Below are 25,196 nucleotides of genomic sequence, written 5' to 3' on the forward strand. Positions count from 1 at the left end.
CACATACAGACACATACTCACAGACACTCTAAGCACTCTCCCGCACTCTAAGCCCCTGTCTCACACCTGCTCAGAGCCATATGTGAGCTACCTGGGGGTCTCAGCCAAGCCTACTGACCCCACGCTGGGTCAGGCTGTGCCTCGCACCTGGCTCCCCCTTGTAAATGAAACCTCAGGGTCTCAACAGCAGAGCTGAGCCTGGCGGCAGTGCCAGGTCAGTGCCACCCCCTCGTGGCCACCCTGGGGGTTGGCATCCAGCTCTGATCAGCGCAGGAAGCACAACGCTGAGTGGCACTGAAGAGGCGGGTCCCTCTGCTGGCGGAGTCAGGGTAATGGTCTCCAGGGCTGTGGCACTTGCCCCTCCTCCCCCGCGCCTGCGCCTGGCACCCCACTGTTTAGCAAACAGGAGAGAACAGAAACACAGAAACAAACCACGACCGCCTCTTCCTGTCTTCCTGTCTCCTCGGAGCTGGGCTTTGTGCCTCCTTCCCTGCCCTTTGTCACTCCACAGAGCTGATGGGAGGACAGGGCATGCAGGGAGCCAGGGCAGTCTGTAACGGGGGTCTCACTGGCACTCCCACCCGCCCCCTCTGCTGGGGGCCGCCAGGAGACCTCAGCAGGGGAAGGCGAGCCAGAGGCTGCCCAAACTGACCTTCCTAATTTTTATTTTTTGGCTTTGGAGCCGGACCCAGCCCCGCTCAAGGCTTACTTCTGCATATGGGACCATCTGGGGTGTCAGGGATGGAACCCAGGTCAGCCATGTGCAAGGCAAGCACCCTGTCCCCACTTTAAAGGCAGAAACTGGGCACAAGTGTTCATCATGGGTGGGAGGAATGCAAATTAAATGGGATGGAAATTTCGGGGGGGTGGGCCAGAAGCCAGAGCCCCCAGTAAGCCCACACCCAAGGCCCATGTCCCCCAGCTCAACGCTGGCACTTCAAAACTATCATGATTCGGGGGGTAGGACGACCACCAGTTCAAAAGATGGATTCCCAAATCACCCCCCTCCTTTATTGGATTTCGCCTGGGTGTGTGTAGTGGGGGAGAGAGAAGCTTCTGGAAGCTGCCCCGCCAGGCCCTTTTGCAGCTGTTCCCCGCCCCTGCCCAGACCCGGCCCTCCCAGATGCCCCTAGCAGTTTGACTCCAGTTCTGTGAGTCGGAGGAGGGAGCTCCTGGGCGAGGCCAGCGCGCAGGGCTCCGCCCTGGGGCTCAGCTTCCGAGGGGGCAGGTCCTGTGCAGGGCACACGAGCTGGCGGAGTCTCTGCGGGGAGAGGGGGAGCTGAGCACGTCTCCCCCACCCCGGCACCCCTCCAGCTGCCACGCAGCAGTCCAGCCCCGGGACTTGAGAGCCCCTCTCTCCCCAGCCCTGCCCCCTGCCCCTGCCCCTGCCTGCTCGCCTCCCTCCCACCCGTACCTCTCGGAAGGGGCCCTTGAGGGCGCTGAGCTTGTAAGCACTCCAGGCCGGGATGCAGACCATGGAGGAGAGAGCCAGGAGCCAGCCCAGGGCGTCACCCCACCAGGGGTACGTGTACTTCTTGTTATAGGTCAGAGGGGTGTATTTGATCAGGGAGAAGAGGAAGGTGGCCTGCGAGAGAGAGGGGGGGCAGAGCCACTGGTCACACAGGGACCCTCCCCAGCCCCTCACAAGAGCTGGCAGCAATAACCCTGCCCCCCCCCCGCCCCCAATCCCTAGCCTGGCTTTGCCTCCGGCCTCCTCTGCATCAATCTCCCACAACCGACTGTCCCAATCCTGCACCCCACTGTGGGGGACATTGTCTCCAGACCCATTGCTCCGGGCCCCTCCTGCTGATGCTCCCTGCGGAGCAAGTCACCCCTGTCGGGAGGGATCATGCCTCTTACCCCGCCCCCTCCCCACTTCTGAGCAACCCTGTGGACTGGGAAGCCTGGGCGAGCACTGACACCGCGAGGAAACAGCAAGGCTGGGGGGCCAGAGCCCAGTTGCCTGGCCTTCGGTCCTCAAGGCCACATACTCAGGGAAGGTGCCGACTCTTGTGTGGCTTCAGTGTCACCTGGAAAATGAATATCAAGGAAATTTTCTGCCTGTGGAGCCCTTAGGACTGTGCAAAGGGCCCGGGCCAGGCCACCGGGGGCAGCGCTGCTGTCAGGATTGAGGCGCCTCCTGGCACTGCTCTGAAGAGCCCCCTGCACTCGAGTCTCGGGGCCTGTCTGCAGCCCTCGTCCAACCCCCATTGTGGCTGTAGGTCAAGTAGACTCACAGCACTGGGACTCAGCTTGTCTTTCTGTGAAATGGAAAGGCAGATTCTAACCTGCCATCCCTTTCCAGAATTCAGCAGAAGGATGAGGGAAACACTAAAACATCTTCAATTGTGGGAGAAATCCCTGTGAGCCATGCCTCCCCCCACCTCCGGTTTTTTGTTTTTTGTTTTTTTTTTTTTAGTTTTTAGTTTTTAGGCCACACCTGGCAATGCTCAAGAATTACTCCTGGTACTGCTCGGGGAACCATATGGGATGCCAGGGATCAAACCCAGGTCAGTTGTGTGCAAAGCAAATGCCCTACTACTATGCTCCCTCTCCAGCCCCAGCCTTTGGGCTCCTTCTACAAGTCCCTCTGAGGCCACTTTATCCTTCCTGCCATCCTTGTCTGTCTGTCCTTACACTTGACTTCCCTTCTGGAAGCTTCTCTTACTGTGCACACAGCTGGCGTGAGGAAGAGCCAACAATATTTGATAAGAGGCCATGGCCGGTATCCAATCATATCTTCAATATTGTCATAGAAGCGCCCAGCTCCTACCATGAGGAAAAGAAAAGAACATTCATTAGTATCCCCTGCATCAGGATGGGCACCAGGCAAACCATCAACAGAAGGCATGTTGGTTGTCTTTTCTCTTTTAAAAGAAAAATCTATTTCTGCTTTTTCCTTTTCTTTGCTTTTTTTTTTTTTGTGTGTGTGTGTGTGGCAGGGGCTGCCACATCTGGTGGTCCTCAGGGCTTACTCCTGGCTCTGTACTCAAGAATCACTCTTGTTGGAGCTCTGGTGCTGGGGATCAAAACTGGGTAGGTCATGTGCAAGGCCAGTGCCCTCCCAGCTGTACTATTGCTTTAGCCCCACTGGTTGTCTTTTCAAATCAAAAGACTCTTATCTGGGGGTTTACAGACATCCACACCCCTGGACAGAACCTGAAAGGGCTCGAGATAATCATCACTTCCCAGTTCTCAAGTTGATCCCAGACTGAGAAGGTTTGGCTCCATAGGATACGGGCCCTCCTGGGGTGGGGCTAGTACAGTCCTAATCAGGAGAAGACTGGTGGGGGGTGGATGGGCTCTCCTGGAAGAAATTTAGGATTCTGGAGATATCTGAGACCAAAATGTCGGGGGGGGGGGTTGCGGGGGAGGGCAGGTTTCCAGGAAAAGAAAAGGCTGAGTAAAACCATAATGCACAAAAGGAAAAGGAGAGAGAGAGAGAGAGAGAGAGAGAGTAAGAAGAAAAGTGCCTTCCATAGAGGGAGGCAGGCTGGAATTGGGGGGTGGGGTGTTGGGGGATGATGGGAGGGAACAGAGGACATTGGTGGTGGGATGTGTACACTGGTGGAGGGATAGGCACTGGATCATTGTTTGAGTGAAATCCAATTATGAACAACTTTGTAATGGTCTATCTGCTGAATATCAACAGATATTCATCATCATCATCATCATCATCATCATCATCATCATCATCATCATCCCGTTGATTGTTGATTTTCTCTAGCGGTCTCAGTAACGTCTCCATTTGTTCTGGCCCTGAGATTTTATCAGCCTCTCTTTACTCGTCCTTCCCAAAAGTGCCACATTGGAGGCTCTTTCAGGGTCAGGGGAATGAGACCCATCATTGTTACTGGTTTGGGCATATGAATATGCCACAGGGAGTTTGCCAGGCTCTCCCATGCGGACAGGAAACTTGTGGTAGCTTGCCAGGTTCTCCAAGAGGGAGAACTAGGCAAGGGACTCTGCGTCACTCTCTTCTGGGAGCTTGGTTTTATAGTCTATAAACAGATATATATACAGTCTATATATAAACAGATATAATCTATAAATATAATCTATACAGACTATATAGTCTATCAACTAAACAGGTATAGTCTATAAACATATTCAATTAAAAATAATTTTTAAAAAGTAATGTGGAATTCATGCCCACTTCAATCAGCTTAAGCAGCTGAATCAGTGGCTGAATAAATAGCAGTACAAGAAGACGATGGAGAAGGAGGAGCAGGAGCAGGAGCAGGAGCAGGAGAAGGAGAAGGAGAAGGAGAAGGAGAAGGAGAAGGAGAAGGAGAAGGAGAAGGAGAAGGAGAAGGAGAAGGAGAAGGAGAAGGAGAAGGAGAAGGGGAAGGGGAAGGGGAAGGGGTGGGGAAGGGGAAGGGGTGGGGAAGGGGAAGGGGTGGGGAAGGGGAAGGGGTGGGGAAGGGGAAGGGGTGGGGAAGGGGAGGGGGAGGGAGGGGGAAGGGAGGAGAAGGAGTAAGGGAAGAAGAGGAAGAGAGGAAAAGGCTGAGCAGTGGTGTTGGGTCTCTTGTCAGAGGGCTCTGGGGAGATTCCTGGGCTCGGGCAGAGGGTAAAGACTCACCATAGACCCAAGCTACACAGAGGGACTCAAAGATGGCCACGAACAGGAGGCACATGCCACTGGCAGCATAGTAGTCGAAGAGCTGGAACACATACATGCCACCCTGGGCAGGAGGAGAGAGATCAAGAACCTTACTCCAAGGCAGCAGGCTCCCCCCTGCCCTCCAGCCTCTGCGCCCTTGGGAGAGGCCAGAGGACCAAGGGAGGAAAGGGGCTGCTTGCAAGCTGTCAGGTCCCTGGACCTGAGACCAGAGCTCGTTTTGATTCCTAGTTCAGGGTGGAAAAGAGAAGCAGAGGGACAGCAGTTGTTGGATGATCCCTGACAGCACTCGGGGGCCGGAAGTCCAGGACAGTGGCTGTGCCTGGGATCCCACTGAGCAGGGCCCTCTCCCTCCTCCCTGGGGACCTGGCCCAGGACGTCAGTCCTCTCCGTGGCTGGCTTTGAAGTTGCTCCCCGCAGCTTGGTTCTCTGCCATGTTTCCTAATCCAAGGCTTCCGGTCCACCAGGCGTCCACGTCCCATCTTGCCACGGGATCCGGATGCTCTTCCCACCCCCCCGCCGGGAGAAAGACAGCACCCCTGGCTAGAGACAGGTGCTTGCTATGGGTCAGGGCAAGGGGCGTCCCCATGCACCTGGGCAGCCGGGCCCCGGCCCTCACCTCCGTGAGCATGATGAGCCCGAGGAGGAAGGAGACGACTGACACGCCCAGGATGAGGAGCTCCCGCCGGTTCTTCTTGCGGAACACGCGGGGGTACATGTCCACCAGCGCCGTCACCAGGCTCTCGACGCACACGAACTGCGTGTGGGGACACGAGAGCACCCAGATGAGTCCTGCCACCAGCCGGCCACTTCCCTTCTGGCCTCCCGGCGCCGCCCTTGCAGGTGAGGTCTGGCCCCCCTACCCCAGCCCCCACCCAGGAGCAGAGCTTTCTTCTATCCACCAGATCTCTAACGGCCTGGGGGATCCCTGGGCTGTGAAACTCAAAGCTCTCCCCAACCCACACACGCCCCACAGCCTCCCAGGCACTGAGCGGCCCTCCTCTTGATACCTGGCTGTCCAGTCCCAGGAGGACGACCATGAAGAAGAAGCAGCAGGCCCAGAACGGAGAGAAGGGCAGCATCACCACAGCCCGGGGGTAGGCGATGAAAGCCAGGCCAGGGCCTACGCAAGGAGCAGAGGGTACAGAGCATGTCCTGGCCGGCTGCTGGGTCACCGAGGCACCGGAGCTGGGGGAGACCTCACCCAATGTCACCACGGTCACCACTGTCCTCACCCAAGTTGCTAGCTGGTGCCTAGATTTCCCCTGTAAACTCACTGGCAGGGAACTTAGAGACCACAGGGATAAAGAACTCTGGGAAGCAGAAGTTGGGCTGTTTGCTGCATGTCGGTAAGTTCCACCCCATCACTCAAGTCTGACTGTCCAGATCTATTGGCCCAAACCTGAGGCTTCAAACTCCTAAAGACTCGGCACTGGGGACTGCAGACTAATACAGTGGGTGAGGCGCTTGCCTTACGTAATGCTGACCCAGTTTCCATCCCTGGCACCACATAAGGTCCCTGGAGCACAGGTAGGTGCGCCCACCTTGCCCCAGGGCGTATAAACTGCCTGTGTGAGGAAACTAGCTCAGAGATATAGTCGAGGGCTGAAGATGCTTGCCTATCACACAGCCAACCCTGGCTTGGTCTTCAGTATCACCTGTCATCCCCTGAGTACACCCGGGGGTGACCTGTGAGCACAGAGCCAGAAGCCCCAAGCACTCCAGGGTGCAGTTCAAATCTAAAAAAAAAGTAGGGACTCCACAGGTCCACAGAAACTGACCACTGAGCCGTACTCCTTTTTAGGGGGAGGGGACTTCCCAAATAGTGCTCAGGAGGCCTGAGGGTCCCACTGGCAGTGCTCAGCCAACTGGACTGTCCATTTCATGCAAATGCCCAATAATGCAGTGCTGCTAGGGCCCTGCACTGCTGGAGATACCCCGGTCACCCAGCAATGTTTGGGAGACCAGGTGGTACCGAGGCTGAGTACAAGAGAGGTGGGCGCCCTAACCACTGTACTGCCCTAGTCCCTGAGACACAGTTTCTAAAGCAAATGAAACAAGGACCGGAGAGATGGCTCAATGGGCTGAGCACACACTTTGCATTTGGGAAGCTGAGGGTCCATTCCCAGCACTGCCCCATCCCCTGAGCACTGTCAGAGCGACCCCCTCACTGGGGGTAAACCCTGAGTAATGCCAGGTGTAGTTAAAAGATCCAAAAATAGGGGCTGGAGTGATAGCATAGCGGGTAGGGCGTTTGCCTTGCATGCGGCTGACCCGGGTTCAAATCCCAGCATCCCATATGGTCCCCTGAGCAGCACCAGGAGTAATTCCTGAGTGCAGAGCAGAGCCAGGAGTAACCCCTGCACATCGCCAAGTGTGACCCCCCCCAAAAAAAAGATCCAAAAATAGATAAATTGATTTTTTAAAAGTAAATAATAAACAAAATGAATAAAACCAGGCATGGGTGTACATAGCAGAGCATCAATTCTGTCTTGTAGAGGAACGAGAGGGAGTAAGAGCACGTGTGCAGGCACGCGTGTGTGCAGACATGCATGCATGTGCGGTTGCATGTGTATGTCTCTTCCTACGTTATCGGACTGGCATTTGAGCCATGCCTGCCTATGGTCGGGGATTACTCCTCTGCACTCAGGGATCAGTCTTGGCTGTGCTGGGAGGGACCATCTAGGGTGCCAGGGAGGGCTCGAACCCAGGTCAGCCACGTGCAAGGTGAACGAATGCCCTCCTCACTGTATTATCCCTCCATCCCCAAGAACTTTTCCTGAAAGGAGAGCCCAGAGCTGTCACTGTTTGTTGCCTCCGGGTGGAGGCCGAGGGCGGGTAGGGAAATGCTCAGATCTCCACTGGACACTCCTTCGCAGAGCAGGGCGCCGTGGACAGGGGACCACAACTCAGCCGTGGTGGGGGTGACAATAGGACCATCTGGTGAGTGGCGGTTCCCGCCTGCGCCTCCCCGCACAGCACCCACCTGACTCGGCCACCTCAGAGATGGGCACCCCCTGCTCCTGAGACATGAAGCCCAGGATGGAGAAGATGGCAAAGCCGGCCACGAAGCTGGTGCCGCTGTTGAGGAAGCAGAGGGCCATGCAGTCCCTGGGGAAGGGGCGGGGAGAGGAGGATCAGAAAGGGGCCACCGTCTCTGACCCCCAGAGAGCTCAGCCCCGCCCACAGACAGGTAGCCAGAGGGGCCAGAACAAAGCACCTTCGAGGGGTGGGGCTGCTCCTCCGTGCCAGCCAACACAGTTGCGGGAGAAGCCCAGGGCATCCAGCCGCTGAGGAGAGGCTCTGGGCCAGGCCCGTGGCCCTCGTGCGCAAGCTTTGCATGCAGGAGGCCCAGGTTCGATTCCTGGCACCACATGATCCCCCAATAGATCCTGAGTACCACCAGGTGTGGGGTCCTTGCTTCTCCCTCCCCAAAAATAAAATTAATGAGACCCCCCCCAAAAAAAGGAAACATGAATGTAAGGAGGGAGTGACAGTACAGTGGGGAGGCCTCTCGCCTTGCACGGGGCCAACCCAGGTTCCATCCCCGCACCCCGATGGCTTCATGAGCCCCACCAGGAGGGATCTCGGAGCACAGAGGCAGGAGTCAGCCCTGAGCTCTGCCGGGGGAGGCCCCCAAATCAAAGGAAAATGGAAGCTGTGAACCGAAACTCGGCAAACTGCCGTGAGCCGTCCTGCCACCCGCAGCATCCCCGTCACTCTCAGCCCGGGGCTCTGGCGTCTGGACCCGGTTCCGCTAGGCAGCGGAGGGGCTCAGGCAGGGCGCCTGCCCAGCAGCAGACGCCGTGGGATCCTCTAAACTTGACTTTCAAGTGGCTGCCAGGCTGCTTTCGGCTCATAGAGGACATGAGCCTTCAGTTCTGCAAGGCCAGCAGGGCGCCAAGGCCCCGCAAAGGTTGTGCTTCCTGGGACAAAGAATAAAAAAGCAGGAAGCCTGAAGCGTGGGGGTCACTGGAGCCCCAGCTTTGAGGTTAAGCAGAGGGGCCAGCGAACCCCAGCTCCCCACTGCGGGGAGCGCCTCTCCGGGCCCGGTTAGCCCAGGGGCACTGGAAAACGGGGCCAGGACAAAGCGAAGGGATGGGGCACCCTCCCGGGCACGGCCGCCCTCGCAGAGCCGCCCCCAGTCACCTGTAGCAGTTGTTGTGGTACTTGTTGTAGCTGCCCAGGGCTGTGAGGCACCCGAGACAGATGGCGAAGGAGAAGAAGATCTGGGTGCCCGCGTCCATCCACACCTGCACGGGGCAAAGAGCAGAAAGCTGCACCCCGGGAAAACCCAGCTGGGTGGTCTCCAGGAGACATGGCGGGGCCGGGGCCAGGGTGCTGCAGGCGCTCAAGGTTCTGGGTCGACACCTACAGGCTCTGTGGGGGGGGCACCCCAGAGCCGTGTGCCACCTTGCTTTCTGGGTCACACCTGGTGATGCACAGGGGTTACTCCTGGCTCTGCACTCAGGAATCACCCCGGCAGAGCTCAGAGGACCATATGGGATGCTGGGAATCGAACCCGGGTTGGCTGCCTGCAAGGCAAACGTCCTCTCCGCTGTGCTATGGATCCAGCCCCACTCTGTGCCACCTTGACAGCACCTTTCTGTCCCGGAAACACGGCCCCGGGGTGCCGTGGGGAAGGGACCCGGAGACAGGCTCTCTGGGGAAACGGACCCTTCTCTCGGTGCCCTGGGAGCTTGGAGCTTCGACCCTGTGGCTTCACCCCACGTCTGCAAAACAGGAAGCAGACCCACAGCTCAGCAGCAGGCCAGAGACGAGTCTGTGGAGGGCTTTGTACTCCTCGGGGGGGGGGGGGGGTTGTCTCTCCCACTGAACACAGGCGACGGAGGGGCCGTTATTATCTCAGCTGGCTGGCCCAGCCTGCCTGTTATGATTTAGCTCTCACAGCTAGAATAACAGCCCCTCGAGAAGGAACATCAAGGCGAACCGGAGTGAGGCCATCCAGCAGGACGACGGGAGGTGGGGTCCCAAGGCGACTGACCCTCCCGGCACCCCCTGCCTTTAGAGGAGGTGAGCACCACGAGGGATCCTCTAGCTCTACACGCGGACGTCACCAAGCAGGTGGCCTAACATTGCTGTGTTCTCCCTCCCTTGGCCTTTGCACAAGCCCCCTGCTGTCCTTTCATGGGTATCAGCACCCCCCAACCTCTGGCCCTGAGCTCTGTGTTCTCCCCGATGCTCTGCCCGTGACACTATTGGGGCGCGGGTGACGGAACACAGCATCGGGGACTCATCCAGAGTGGGGACACACTCCACTCCCTGTTTCTGCTTCAGCAGGAATGAGGGGAAATGATGAAGCAAAAGAGACCGAGGGAAAAGAAAAAGGGAGACTGTCGCTAGCTGCGTGGCTCTCCTGCTCACGGTGAGCCCACTCCCCAAAGGATTTGCCAGGCAGAGTTGCCACCAGGGAGAGGTCAGAGAAAAGGGTCCCAAGAATGTCCTCATGAGCTAGGTCAGCAAGGAAATCGCACCCAAGGTGGCAGGCACCAGAGAGGCATCTTGGGCAATCCTTTTGCTCCTTCAAAATATTCCATATTGGGGCTGGAGCGATAGCACAGCGGCTAGAGCATTTGCCTTGCACGTGGCCAACCCGGGTTCGATTCCCAGCATCCCATATGGTCCCCCGAGCACCGCCAGGAGTAATTACTGAGTGCAGAGCCAGGAGTAACCCCTGAACATTGCCAGGTGCGACCCAAAAAGAAAAAAAAAAGATATTCCATATCTGGGGCCGAAGAGACAGGACAGCAGGTAGCACGCTTGCCTTGCACAAAGCTGACTCAGGCTCAATCCCCGACACTCCATATGGTCCCCCAAGCCCTGCCAGGTGTGACCCCTGAGTGTGGAGCCAGGGCTAAACCCTGAGCACCACCATATGCGGTCCAAAAGAAAGGGAAAAAGATATTCCGGGTTGGAGATACAGTCCAGCAGGTAGGGCGCTTGCCTTGCGTGTAGCCAAGCCGGGTTCAAGCTCCAGCAGCCCATACGGTCCCCCAAGCCCACCTGAGCACAGCGCCAGGCATAAGCCCTGGGCGGCACTGGGTGTGGCCAGAAACAAAATGAAAAACCAGATAAACGAAAGTTCCATTTTCTTTTCCAGTCCTCTGGCGTACTGATAGTGGGAGACTGTCGTCCCCATAAGCACCCAGTGACCTCCGCCTCTGCCACCCTCTGCTCCCCCACCCTCCTCACTCAGCGCTTAGTCCGCTACCCCGGAGCAGGGCCCTGCATCCTGGGAGCTGCTTTGACGAGATCTCTCCCCTGAGATGTGGGGCCTCCTGGGTCCCTCCAGGAGGCAGGTTAAGGCGGGGTGGGGGTGGGGGCCTCCTCCTGGCTGTTATGGAGGCGACGGGGAGAACCTGTGTGCATTTGGGCCACAGATGATGCTTCTGGGGTCTAGAAGCACGCGGGGTACAGCAGGACCCACGGTGACCAGAGAAACTCTCAGGGACCCACAAAGACGCACAGCTTCCCGCAGAGCAAATCCCGGGATGAGGCAGTTCCGTGAACTTGGGCTTGGGCAGCGAAGGTCAGAGAAAGCGTGACTTGGCGGATTCCCGGGCCTGAGGGGGCAGGCGAAGACAGGGCTGGGCAGAGGGCTTAAAGAGAACAGAGCGAAGACAGCAGGAGCGCCGAGACGTCAGAGTTCAGGGGTCAGGGTAGCAGCTCTGACCAAAGCCCCCTCGCGGAGGGCTTGGCAGGCCAGTTCCCTGCACAGCTGCCACCTGAGGGGCCTGCTGGGATTGGGGGAGGACCGGCCAGAGGGGCTGAAGGAGCAACAGAGCAGGCTGTTTTGTTCCCCTCCACAGGCAGCGCGTTCTCTGTCCCTTCCAGGAGCCCTGGTTTCTGGAACAAAGGTCCCGTGTGTCTTTGGCCGAGACAGAAGATGAACCACAAGTAAAACAAACCTACAAAACTTCAAGGAGCATGGGTGAAAGAGAGATCTCAGGGTGGGAACTAGAGAAGGAAGGAACCCTGAAGGAAGACGTGCAACCCCGAGAATCATGAGTATTTCCCCTCGGTAGGAAGACAAAAGTGTGTCATGGAAAAGCCTGGCCTCTGGGGTCCAGCTGACCTGGGTCCAATTCCTAACTCTGCTGGTGAGTAGCTGTGTGATCTTATGCAACTCACCAGGCCTCACTTTTCCCATCAGGAAAATGGGTTGAAGACCAACAAATCTAATGTTCGTAGGATGCTTAAACCACAAATAAACACTAGTTTCCCAGCCCACCTTCTGGGATGTTCCAGAATATTATAAAAAGTAGTTCCTAACACTCTCAAATAATTTGCATTCTTTGGGAAATGTCTGTATATTGGAACTCAAGGGAGCAGAATCCGAAAGCTACTTGAGCTATCATCCAAGTTCCCTCACATGCTAATTGTGTTTTTTTAAGTTTTCTAAGACTCCATTTCTCCGCCTGTGAAATAAAGCTAACTCCCTAATTCACCGGGCCCAGGTGAGAGTTCAGCTGTGGCATGCATGCCCTAGCAAAGAACTCAAAATAACTATGTGAGCGTAGCTTCCACTTGTTGGCTTTTTGGGGGCACACCTGGCTGTGCACTCAGGGATCACTCCTGGCAGTGCTGGGGGACCATGTGGGATGCCAGGGAACGAACCCGGGTTGGCCACCCGGTATCGCTCCAGCCTCTGTTGCATTATTTTTAAAAAACAAGTTCTGGACTCAAGGAACTAGCTCTGGGGGCTGGAGCATGGGCTTCCTGTGCAGGAACTCCGGGCTCTCCCTCTCGTACGGCAAGGTCCCTCAGGAGCAACCCCCAGGCACTGAGCCCGGCACAGGCCTTTCAGCAGTAAGGAGTGGAGCCACATTTCAATGTCACTGTCACTGTCACTGTCACTGTCATCCCGTTGCTCATCGATTTACTCGAGCGGGCACTGAAGACGCCCGCTAGGAGCTGAAGAGACAGCATCATAGTAAGGTGCTTGGCTGACATGCAGTTGACTGGGGTTCAATCCTGTCTCCTGGTGGCCCCTGAGCATCACCAGGGGCAACCCTGGAGGCCCCCACGAATCGCTGGTGTGACCCAGGTCATCCCCGGCCCCGCGTGCCCCAGCAGCGCTGCCTCCTCGGGCCTTTGCATCACTGGCCAGTTGGCCGAGAATTGCCAAGAAGGGCCCTGGACCTCCTCCTGGGCACTGCCTGGAAGCCCAACACTCCCGAAAACCCACCGAAACAAGAGTCACACTAATCAACAGCCCCAACCTCTTCCCCAAATAACTCATCACAGACACGTAGAGGTTCCAAAAGCCTTCAAATAGCCCTGCCTCCAGCCTTCTCCTCTGACAGACCTGCCAGAGTCCAGCAAAGGAAAGGGTCAGGGCAAGGACAGGAGAGAAGACGCCGAGCAAAAGACATGCAGCTGTCCCCACCACACCCCTGGGGTCCTAAGTATCCCATGGTCTGTCCCCCTGGAGAGCAAATGAGCCCCGAGACCCCACCGCACTCCCACCCAGGGTGAGAGGAGCATGCAGCGCTGGCACACACATTGCGTCATTGTGTGCCACTCCCAGGCCGGTGCTTGGCAGAGAAGGCCGGTTTGGGGGCTTTGTGCTGGCCAGCAGCAGTTCTGCACCAGTTTGGGCACCAGGCAAATGCCAGCTGGGAAAGACACTTCCTGGGGAGCACCAGCTACATTCAATTAGGCCGGGCAGGGCCAGGTCCCCTGCGGGGGCTGCTGCCCTGTTCTGTGACAACAAAGGCCCAGCTTCTGCGGCAGCTGCAGCCTCTGTGTCAGGCAGCTAACAAAAAGCGGCTCAGAAGCCCAGGCCCCAGCCTGGCTCTCCAAACAACCCCCTTCCCGGGACACCGGAGGGCTTGGAAGACTCCTGCAACCCGCAGAGCCCTCAGCGGGCAGGGCTGGGAAGACCGGCTCCTGGAGAGCGTTTCCCTGCAGCGCCGGCTCAGAATTCCGGCCCATTAGCGCCCACGGGTGAAGGCCATCTGATCCACTTGCTTCACGCTTGCCGGAGGCTGCTACTCGGCAAACTGCACGTGCACCAGGCTGGGCACTCGGCAGATGCTCAACACTTGCTCTGAGCCTTACTCAGCAGTGCTCAGGGGCTACTTGTAGTTCAGCGCTTGGGGATTCTGCCAGCAGTGCTCAGGAGACTGCGGGCTGCTAGGAGTCAAATTCGGTTCTCTGGCGTGCAAAGCATGTGCTCCTGCTCTTTAAGCCACCTCCTGGCTCCTCAATAAACACACGGAAAACATTAGTTTGGTTTGGAGGCCACACCTGCTAGTGCTCAGGGATTATCCCTGGCGATAAAATAAACAACAACTGTAAGAGAGAGACTTTGCTTTCAAGACCTCAAATAGTACGTGGGATGTGTCATTGTCACTCAATCCCATTTTCCAAGATGCACGTGTGAAGATGGAGAATTCTTTAAAAACGGTCTTTGGGTGCTGGAGCAATAGCACAACCAGTAGGGCTTCTGCCTTGCGTGCTGTCTACTGGACCCAGCCCCCGGCACCCCATATGGTCCCCTGAGCACCTCCAGGAGTGATTCCTGAGTGCAGAGCCACGAGAAACCCCTGAGCACCGCCAGGTGTGACTCAAAAAAGAAAAAGCAAAAGGCAAGCCAGGATTGACCAGAGGCGCCATCGGTCGGTTCCAGAAACCCTCATGCTGCTCTCCTTTCCCGTCAGCTCCCCTGCCCCTCGCCACCCCTGAAGCGTGCCCTCGCACGGGCCCACCCCCACGCGGGCTCCGAGCCCCAGGCTGCTCTCTCCCACTGAGAGAACCATCTAGAGTCTCCATGGGCTTTCGAAGCCTCTGCCCCACGCGCCCTCATGCTTGCTACCTGCTCGCCACCACAGCTCTTTGATCCCAGAGAAGCCGAAGAACACACTGTTCACAAAACAGAAAAGCAAAAAAAAGACACTTGGCTTAGCTTGCCTTGATGCCCGCCCCCCACCCCACTCCCGCTCGCTGTGGGTGGTGCCAGCTTCCAGTTTCACTGGCTTATGGTTCTGCAGTTTGGCTCCAAAGCCTGGTCGATGCCTCCAGGCAGAGGGGAGGTGGCAGCTGCTGCATCTCTCCTAAGTCTGTCTGCGAGGATGCTGGGGCCACCCCAGAGGCTCCGGCTATCTGCATCGTTCCCGGGGGAGGAGTGTTCTGGTCTCCGGCCCCACAGCCCCAGGGGCACAGAGCCGGGGCTGGGGAGGCCCAGTCAGCCTCGGGATCACAAGGGGGAGCCGTTGCCTCTGTGTGTTGCTCTCCCAGAGGAGAGAGCTGCACTCCCGTTTCTCTCCCCACCCCCACCCCAGGGCCCATGCATGTGCTGGTGACACTTGTTTGTTTATTTGGGGGCCCCGCCCCCAGGCAGTGTTCAGGACTTATTCCTGGCTCTGCACTCAGGGGTCACTCCTGGAAGGGGGCTCAGGGGACTGTGTGAGGAGCTGGGGATCAAACCTGGGTTGTCCTACCAGCTATACTATCATTCTGGCTCCATGTAGCATTGTAGCACTGTAGTCCCCTTGTTCATCAATTTGCTTGAGCCGGCACCAGTAACGTCTCCATTGGGAAACTTGTTGTTACTGTTTTTGGCATATCGAATACGCCCCGGGGAGCTTGCCAGGCTCTGCTGTGTGGGCAGGATACTCTTGGTAGCTTGCCGGGCTCTCCGAAAGGGAACGGAAGAATCGAACCCGGGTCAGCCGCATGCAAGGCAAATGCCCTACCCGCTGTGCATTTGCTCCAGTCCATTCAGCCCCATAGTGACATTTTTAAATGTTGGGGGCAAGAGAGACAAGACTGGGGTCAGAGTGCTTGCTTTGCCTTGCACACAGCTTACCCCAGTCCAATCTCTGGCACCTCCGGGAGTGACTCCTGAGCTGCCGGGTGTGGCCCCAAAACCCAAAGAGAAAGGAAATATTTGACGAGGCGTTCAGTTACGAGCCTTCCCTGCGTGGACCCTCACGTGCTCTTGGAGGCCCCTTCCTCCACGCAGTGCCTGCGGGAGCTCTCAGTTGGACCCGGCACCCCACGGGAGAGTGGGTTTGGGGCCAGGCAGAGCAGGCTGGGTACTGTTCTCAGGGTGCTGGGGTGGCGCCCACTCAGAGTCCTCTGTGGCCGCCACTTGTTCAGACTTTGGCAGCTTTCGAAAGGGCTGCCAAGCTCGAGCGCATTCCCGGGCAGCAGAGCCTCGTACCTCAGGCCCTTCCTTACAGGCCCACTGGTCAGCAAGAGATGCCTCCCTTTCCCTGTTCCGATCAACCGGGGACCTCTGGACAAGACAGAAAACTCAACAGCGGTCCCACGGGTGCCAGAGGGGCTGGGCACTGAGGCCAGGCCTAGGCTAGGGGTGTAGGGAAGGATCGGAGGGGGCTGGTTGAGGGGAAGATGTACACAGGGGAGCTGGAGTGATAGCACAGCGGGCAGAGTGCTTGCCTTGCACATGTCCAACCTGGGTCCCATCTCTGGCACCCCATATGGGTCCCCTGAGTTCCACCAGCAGTCATCCCTTAATATGAAGCTAGGATTAAACCCTGAGCACTGCTGGGTGTGGCCCAAAAAGAAGAAAGGGAGATAGAGACAGCACACACACACACACACACACACACACACACACACACAAATACAGAGAGAGAGGGAGAGAGAGAGGGGGAGGGGGAGAGAGAGTAGGAGGGAGAGAGCAAGAGTGAGAGAGAGGGAGAGAGGGAGAGAATAAGAGGGAGAGAGGGAGAGAGAGAGAGAGAGAGAGAGAGAGAGAGAGAGAGAGAGAGGCCTCATCTGATGCAAGAGCAAACACGCGCCCGAAGGGCTTGGGTGGAGAGTGGGGCAGGGCTCCGGGCCCTGAGCCAGACCTTCATCATGTTCTTGCGGCGTAGGAAGAGTATCACCAGGGCTGGGAGGTCCCGCTCTTCTCGCAGCCGCAGAGCCAGAAGGGGACCACGGGCAGCTGAGAATGGCCGTCGGGAGACCGTCCCCCAGGACAGCCTTCCCGGAGCAGAGATACCCCGGCAGAGCGAGCCGACCCTTGCTTTTGGCTTCTTACCTGGGGGTCCCACAGGCGCGTGAGGTTGGGGTACAGGTAAAACTGGATTCCTTGGGCTGCCCCAGGCAATGTCACCCCCCGAATCAACAGGACCACCAGCATGAGGTAAGGAAATGTGGCTGTGAAGTAAACCACCTGGACGGGGCAGAGAGACAAGGGAAGAATTGGGAAGCAGACACTCCCGCCCACGGGTGGACCAGGGGGCTCTCTCCCCCACAGCCCTTTACTTCCCTCTGCCCTCTGCAGTGGCCACCCTCTCCTTTCAGGACAGAGCCCGGCCAGCCCCCGACATGGACCCCATAAGGAGGGAGCTGGGGAGACAGTGCAGAAGTTAAGGCACCTGCCTGGCATGCAACCAACCCAGGCTCTATCCCGGCACTGCGGATGGTCCCGCAAGCGCCACCACGCATCGCTCCTGAGCTCAGAGCCAGGAGTAAGCCCTGAGTACAATTGGGAGGGCCCCCCCGCCAACAAAACAAACACCAGACCCCTGAACTATTTGTTGAGCAACGGAATGAGCTTAAGCAGTCACACCATTGCTGAACTTCTGGCAAGGCTGCCACGCGCAGGGCCTGTCCTCATGGGGCCTTGGGCTGAGCGCCTCCAGCCCTGGGTTAGACGGAGCTGTGTCCGAGGACTCCCGGGTACGAGTCCCCAGGATGCGGAGAGTCCTGCAACACCTCACAGATTCCTAATTTTGTTTTCTATTTTTACATTTTAATTCTCTGTAGTTGGTTGGGGGCCACATCTAGAAGTGCTCAGGGCTTACTCCTGGCTCTGTGCTCAGGATTCACTTCGAGTGGTGCTCAGGGGCTCATATGTGTGCCGGGGATCAAGTTGGAGTCAGCCATGTGCCAGGCAAAGTGCCTTAACCCCTGTATTATCCCTCTGGCCCTAGAACCTCGTATACCTTTTTACTTTGTTTGTTTTGGGGGCCGGAGTGATAGCATAGCGGTTGGGCGGTCGCCTTTCACACGGCCGACCTGAGTTCGATTCCTCCGCCCCTCTTGGAGAGCTCGGCAAGCTACCGAGAGTATCAAGCCCGCTCGGCAGAGCCTGGCAAGCTACCCGTGCGTATTGGATATGCCAAAAACAGTAACAATAAGTCTTTCAATGAGAGACGTTACTGGTGCCTGCTCGAACAAATCGATGAGCAACGGGATGACAGTGACAGTGTTTTGGGGGCCACAGTCGGTATTGCTCAGGGCTTACTCCTGGTTTTGTACTCAGGGATCACTCCTGGTGGTGCTCAGGGATGAAACCCGGGTCAGCTGCATACAAGGCAAGTGCCCACCCCACTCTACTATCTCCAGCCCCTCACACACTCTCCTGTACCCCCTAACTTCTCAGATCGGAGGACAATCATTTTGAACTACGTGGACTTAATGGAAACACTTTTTTCAAAGACCTAGTATATAAAATTGGACCAATTTAATATTCTAGGTCTTTCATAACTGCTCACATCTGGTGTACATTCCAAGAATGAATTTCTCCAGAAGTGTTCTAATGTTCTCTCTCTCCTCTCCTCCCCCTCCCTTCTTCCCTCCCACCCCCTCCACCCTGCTTATTTTTAATTTCCTCCAAACACCAGGCATACATAAAACAGTAAGAAAGGACCCCCTGTATTTCTTCTGAGGCCCTTTTCTATTCTTCCTTAACTAGCGCAGATATGATGTGGGTGATTCTGGGGTGACTGAGTCCCCAGGCACACAGACACTGCACGTGCGCACACAAGTGAGCGAACAGGACGCCCTGGGATGGGTGGGGCCAGACACTCCCTCACGGACCTTGCCCGTGGACTTGACCCCCTTCCAGATGCAGAAGTAGCAGAGGATCCAGGCCAGCAGGAGGCACAGGGCTAGCTCCCAGCGCAAGCTCCCCAGGTGCTGGATACCGTCAGAGATCTTCAGGACCCGCCTCCTGGGGAGAGAAAGGTGGTCCCAGCTCCCCTCTCGTGCCAACCTCACCTTGAAGCTGGCATGGCTCAGGCAGCAGAGCCATGCCCCGGGCACCTGTCCAGAGACTGCTCCGCCTGCCCTGAGACGGGGTGGGTATAAAAGAGGGCAAACAAACAAAACCCTCACCCAGGGACTAGGCTCGGGGAGGTCAAGTTCCCACTTAACTTAGAGGCGCAAACACCACGCGACTTCTAGAGGCTGCAATCTGAGGGAGCATTTTCTAAGTGAGTCTCACTGTCTGGGGAGCAGCAAACGGGAGGCTCAGTCCAGCCGGGGAGAGGGGGACCGTTAGGCGTGTGGGTCTCCCCCCACGGATGGCAACTTGGACAAGGAAGACCAGACACAGCCTGAGAAGTTGTGAAACTCTTATCTCGGAAACCAGTTCTGTGGTAACCACACACACAGACACAACAGGAAAAAGACCCACTTGGATGTCGAGGGCCCACCCCCTCCCCCCACCTGAGAAGGAAACTGAATTCTCTCCCGCCTCTCCACTGAGAAGCCAAACTGTGTCCAGGCGGCCTCTGTGCCCTTCTTGCCAATACAGAGCCCGGACTGGGGCCTCACTTACTCCCAGAACTCAATGACAGGCGAGGTGGCATTCTCCGACGTCACGTTCAAGGAGCCATTGGTCCTCTGGAACTCCACACAGTGCTCTAGCCACAGGCCCCGTGACAGGAAGACAGAGAGAGATCGTTAGTCAACCCTGACCTGCTCGAGAATGGGGTGAAACTAGGCTGAGAGGCATCTGGAAAAAGTATGTGTTTCCAACACACCCCACAGTGACCTCAGCAAGCTCCGTCCCCACCCCCCACACCCCACATCCCTAAGTTGGTTTTGAAAAGTATTTGGATACAGGGCTCTGAATCAGAGATCACTCCTGGTGATGCTCGGAGGACCACCTGGGGTATTTGAGATCGAATCCAGATCAGCCACAAGCCAGGCAAGCACCCTACCCATTGTACTCTTGCTCTGATTCTGATTCTTTTTCTCCTTTTGGCTTTTGGGCCACACCTGGCAATGCTTTTGGCTTTGGGGTTACTCCTGACTCTGCACCCAATTATCACTCCTGATGGTGCTCAGGGGACCATACGGAATGCCTGGGATAGAACCCAAGTCAGCCATGCGCAAAGCAAGCACCTGACCCGCTGTACTCTTGTTCTGGCCCTGGACGCACATTCTTAGGAGGACATGACCACATGCTCTCAGAAAGAGATTTGGCTTGCTTTCTGCTTCCGAGCACAGAGCTTCCTTGGGACAGGAGATACAGTGGGTAGGGCAATTGCCTTTTGTGTGGTTGACCCTGGTTCAAATCCCCACCATCACAAATAGTTCCCAGGGACCACTCCTGAGCACAGAGCCAGGAATAGCCCCATAGTACCACTGGGTGTGGTTCAACCTCTCTTCCCTTCCCACAAAGAAACCCCCGCCCAAAAAAATAGGTACAGGTCTTTCTTGATGTTGTGTGGGGCTCTATCTGATAAATGCATCCTAAACCCAAAGCTCTGAAGTCCAGTCTGGGGAATAAGGCTACGTGTGCCAGCTAAGCCAGTCCCCTGCTCAGCTCGCTCGCACTGGCCCAATCATCTCACCCAAACCCTTTCCTATCGTGAAGCTTTGACCAGCTCGTGTGGATCGGACCCTGGACTGAACACAGAAAAGCCTGCAGAGTAGCTGCTGGGTGCGGCGTGCCCCCTCCTCCCAGTGTCAGAGGCGCCACACTGCAGACCATTAACCCAACAGCAGGTCAAAAGTCAAAAGTCAGAGTTCTTTACTAGAGTGGGGAGGAGGGTTCCCAAGCAGAGCTGAGGAGCCAGGGGCCACTGGTTATGAAATGTGGGCAACTGGGCAGGACGGTTCAATGCTCGGGCCCAGCGATGCTGGAGGCCACCAGAGCTACACTCTGCGATGCTCATGGGCTTTGTAGTAACAGGGATGGGACTCGTGCATACAAGGATGCACCCCTGGCCCCTGAGCTAGCTGCCTTGCCCTGAGGGACTTTTCTACTGCTTTTGCATCACTTTCACACACCATGAAGTCAAAAGACCATGCATCAGCCAGAGACACACAAATAATGCTAGGGAATCATTCTGTATAAAGCCACAACCCTTGCAGATTACTAAGACTGTCCTCTGGGGAAGTAATGTATCAGTGTCCAGGAGCACAGGAAGGAAGGAAGGAAGGAAGGAAGGAAGGAAGGAAGGAAGGAAGGAAGGAAGGAAGGAAGGAAGGAAGGAAGGAAGGAAGGAAGGAAGGAAGGAAGGAAGGAAGGAAAGAAGGGAGGGAGGAAGGAAGGAAAGAAGGAAGGAAGGAAGGAAGGAAGGAAGGAAGGAAGGAAGGAAGGAAGGAAGGAAGGAAGGAAGGAAGGAAGGAAAGAAGGGAGGGAGGAAGGAAGGAAAGAAGGAAGGAAGGAAGGAAGGAAGGAAGGAAGGAAGGAAGGAAGGAAGGAAGGAAGGAAGGAAGGAAGGAAGGAAGGAAGGAAGGAAGGAAGGAAGGAGGGAAAGAGGGAGGGAAGGAGGGAGGGTCATGGAGGAGAAATGGAAAGGACAGGAGGAGAGAGGGAAGAGGAAGAAAGGGAAAGGGAAAAGAAGGAAAATGAGGGAGGAAGGAGGAAAGTAAAGAGATTTGCTGAGAAAGAGCGAGGAAGGAAAAAATATACCATAAAGAAGATATTACAGGTTTTAAAAACTTGTCATTCATTCCAAAAGGAGAGAGAGAGAGAGAGAGAGAGAGAAGAAACGTGTCTGCTCTAGAGACAGACTGGGGGGTGGTGTGGAAGGATATTGGCGGTGGGAGAAATATACATTGCTGAAGGGATGGGTGTTGGAATATTGTATGACTGGAATTCAGTCATGGACAACTTTGTAACTGTTTATCTCATGGTGATTTAATTAAAAATTAAATTAAAAAAAAAACAACCTGTCATTTTGAGTACTTCTGATAGAGCCAGCCTGAGCTGAATTCAGGGTCTCTAAGTATTGTGACACCTTTTCTGTCTGTCCTCATGATCTTGCTGAGCCCATAAGTCACTGCCTTTGGCTTTCATTCAACTCCTTTTGGTTCAGGAGTTCTGCTTTTGTTGGTACCTCCTCTTGTCCTAGAAACCCAGGAGAGGGACTGGAGCAATAGTACAGCAGGTAGGGCGTTTGCCTTGCATGAGGCAAGCCAGGTTCAACCCCAGGCACTCCATATGGTTCCTAAGTCCCACCAGGGATCCACCAGGAGTGATCCCTGCAAGTAGAGCTAGGAGTAATCCCTGAGCAGCACCAGGTGTGTGGCTAAAACAAAACAAAACAAAAAAGAAACCCAGGAGAAAATGAATTGCTATCATCAAATATACTGATGCCATATAAAACCGCTTATTCCCTGCTTAATTCCAGGTAAGTTATGAGTTGAAAAGACCTAAAATAGCAGGGGGAAGAAACACGAGAAGCAAATAATTGGGCAATTAACACAGGTGAGACTAACTGTGGCAACTGGAAATTAAAAACTAGCTAAAGTACCTCAAAAGAAGGCCGTTCTGTTTACATAATGCGTGAACTAATAATCTAGGAGTTGAACCCAAGTATTTCTTTAAGAAAGCACAGAGGCTCAGGTGGGGGAAGTGTCTTTTTACTTTGCCTACGAAGCCATTGAATTATGGCTCTTATCAGGCTGGAGTGATAGCACAGCGAGTAGGGCATTTGCCTTGCACACGGCCGACCCGGGTTCGATTCCTCTGTCCCTCTCGGAGAGCCCGGCAAGTTACCGAGAGTATCCCGCCTACACGGCAGAGCCTGGCAAGCTACCCAGGCCGTATTCGATATGCCAAAAACAGTAACAAGTCTCCGGGCTGGAGCAATAGCACAGCAGGTAGGGCATTTGCCTTGCACGTGATCGACCCAGGTTCGATTCCCAGCATCCCATATGGTCCCCTGAGCACCACCAGAAGTAATTCCTGAGTGCAAAGCCAGGAATAACCCCTGTGCATCACCGGGTGTGACCCAAAAAGCAAAACAAAACAAAACAAAACAAAACCAGTAACAAGTCTCACAGTGGAGACGTTACTGGTGCCCGCTCGAGCAAATCGATAAACAATGGGATGACAGTGTTACAGTGCTATATTTGAGATAGGAGCTACCTGGAGGAATTCAGGAGTGTCCCAGCTTGGGACCTGCAGTTTGGTGGGTTGGGACATGCCCACTCGGGGTTAATGGCAAGGTAACGGGCTTCCTAGAGAAAACCTTACCTGTATTCCAGTCGTGGTGGCAGCTCCCCCACGGAAGGTCAACGGTGAAGCTGCTCAGGAGGTAGAAGAGGGCCCAGGCCAGGACAATGATGTAGTATATGTTGAGGAGAACGACGATGACCTGGGAGGCGTAACCGATGCCTGCGGGGAGAAGCGGAGCGTGGGGCTGGGTGCCACGCACAGCTTTCTCACATGCTAAACTTCACACTTAAAAGTGAAGTCAGGGCTGGAGCGACAGTACAGCAGGTTGGGCGTTAGCCTTGCATGCGGGCGTCCCGGGTTCAATCCCCAGCATCGAATGTGTTCATTGGATGTGTTCATGCTTGCTCATAACTGTAGTGTAGCCAAACTGAGGTGCCATTCTGCATCTCCCAATGTTCCGACTCGGTGACTTCCAAACTTGTTTGTTATTAGAGTTCCCAGCGGATATTTATTATTTTTAATTTTTTTGGTGGATGACATACCCAGCTGTTCTCTCTCCTGAAGGTTCTCAGGGGGCCATAGATGATGCTGGGAGTGAATCAGGTAAACTGCATGCCAGCCTTATCCTCTATATTATCTCTCCAGCCCTACTATTCAGTGATCTTAACTGTGAGAATTTGTAACAAAGTAATAACAACTCCCAAATGGGGGAAAGGTTCTCTATTTCAACAAATACATACGGTAGCAGAATATGAAATTTTTTTATAAGTAATGAAAACTTTAAAAAGCTTCAAGTAGAGAAGTATTATGTAAATCATGTGGATCTGCTTGACGTAAGTGAATGAGATAAGATTGTTGGTTTAAAGAAAGGAAAATAATAAGCTGGAGAGATAGTACAGTGGGTAAGGCACTTGCCTTGTGCATGGCCAACATGGATTCGATCCCCAGCATCCTATGTGCTTCCCCAAGAGTAATATCTGAGCATAGAGCCAAGAGTAAGCCCTGAGCATTTCCAGGACTGGCCCAAAAACTTATGGAAGGAAGGAAGGAAGGAAGGAAGGAAGGAAGGAAGGAAGGAAGGAAGGAAGGAAGGAAGGAAGGAAGGAAGGAAGGAAGGAAGGAGGGAGGGAGGAAGAAAAATAGCACTATGTATATTTCATTTTAGTGACAAGTAAACTCTATAAAGAGAGGATAACATGGGCCAGAGAAATAGTACAGCAGTGGGGTGCTTGCTTTACATGCAGTTGACCCGGGTTCCATCCTTAGCACCCCATACGATTTCCTGAGCACCACCAATGCAGAGTGATCCCTGAGTGCAGAACCAGGAGTAATCCCTAAGCATAGCTGAAGGTAGCCGAGAGAGAGGGAGAGAGAGAGAGAGAGAGAGAGAGAGAGAGAGAGAGAGAGAATAATATGATGGAATAAAACCCTTTAGCCTGGTAACAGCTCCAGCATTCTTCAACAGGTAGAGAGTATGAGGGACTCTAATAGTGCTGTTTATGAAAAGGAGTAGCTCGTTGACCCAGGATGAATGTGGATGGATCTGTATGCTGTGTGAAAAAGTCCACCTCTGGAGTGGAGTGATAGTCCAGTGGGCAGAGCACATGCCTTGCACACAGCCTTTCAATCCCCACCATCCCATATGGTACCTCAAGTCCCACCAGGAATGATCCCTGAGTGCAGAGCCAGGAGTAAGCCCTGAGCACCACTGGGTGTGGCCCCCAAACAAAACAAAACAAAACAAACAACAAATGAACAAAGTCCTTCTCAAGGGGTTTCCCGTGGTTGGATTCCCTTACCTAACATCCTCAACAAGACAAAATGACGGGGCTCGAGAGCAGGGTGGGGGCTGCCAGAGGTTAGGGGTGGGGCAAGAGCAATGATAAAGTGAGGAAGGTCTTTGTGAGGACAAGACAATCTTGATGCAGTGGTGGCTACACTAACCCACAATGTGATAAGATTTGACAGACATTCATAAATACAAATGAGGATGCAGGTAGCTGGTAAAATCTGAATAGACCTGTGGAGAGTACCAATGCTGTTTCAGGCTTTGGTCCTGTTTTGTGATTGTGTGTAATGTTGACATTGGGGCCAGATGGGTCAACAGTACAAATATTTGCAATTTTCTGTGACTATACAATTATTTCCAAATAAAAAATATGAAAATCCCATAAGGTATTTCAGCAAGGGAGAAATACTGAAATAAATTGTCCTACATCGGCACAGAGAGATAGTCTAGATAGTTCAATGAGCTGCAGCATGTGCTCTGCAGGTAGGAGGCCTGGGACTATGTGTTGTCCCTGGAGCACCACCAGGAGTAACCCTTGATCACCAAGCCAGGAGTGGCCTATGGGCACTACTGCGAGTAGCCCCCAAGCAAAACAAAAAGCAGGACCCTAAATCTGAAATAACTGTTATGTCAAGATGGTG

General features: G+C 55.0%; 1 protein-coding gene across 1 annotated transcript in view; it reads right to left on the reverse strand.

Annotated features, from left to right (window-relative positions):
• Positions 1-481: 481 nt before the first annotated feature.
• The window catches only part of SLC6A13 (solute carrier family 6 member 13), a 50,359-nt gene continuing 25,644 nt past the window's right edge, over positions 482-25,196 (reverse strand). Inside the window, exons 4-15 of the mRNA XM_004603883.2 lie at positions 22,845-22,985; positions 19,188-19,272; positions 18,446-18,578; positions 16,659-16,793; positions 8,771-8,874; positions 7,608-7,732; positions 5,632-5,744; positions 5,241-5,378; positions 4,583-4,685; positions 2,669-2,769; positions 1,415-1,585; positions 482-1,261 (exon numbers count right to left, since the gene is read on the reverse strand). Of these exons, the coding sequence (XP_004603940.1) occupies positions 1,130-1,261; positions 1,415-1,585; positions 2,669-2,769; positions 4,583-4,685; positions 5,241-5,378; positions 5,632-5,744; positions 7,608-7,732; positions 8,771-8,874; positions 16,659-16,793; positions 18,446-18,578; positions 19,188-19,272; positions 22,845-22,985 (1,481 nt within the window). The 3' untranslated portion in view covers positions 482-1,129. The remainder of the gene's footprint in view (positions 1,262-1,414; positions 1,586-2,668; positions 2,770-4,582; positions 4,686-5,240; positions 5,379-5,631; positions 5,745-7,607; positions 7,733-8,770; positions 8,875-16,658; positions 16,794-18,445; positions 18,579-19,187; positions 19,273-22,844; positions 22,986-25,196) is intronic.

This window comes from Sorex araneus, chromosome 6 (genome assembly GCF_027595985.1).
Source record: "Sorex araneus isolate mSorAra2 chromosome 6, mSorAra2.pri, whole genome shotgun sequence".
In the NCBI taxonomy this organism is placed as follows: Eukaryota; Metazoa; Chordata; class Mammalia; order Eulipotyphla; family Soricidae; genus Sorex; species Sorex araneus.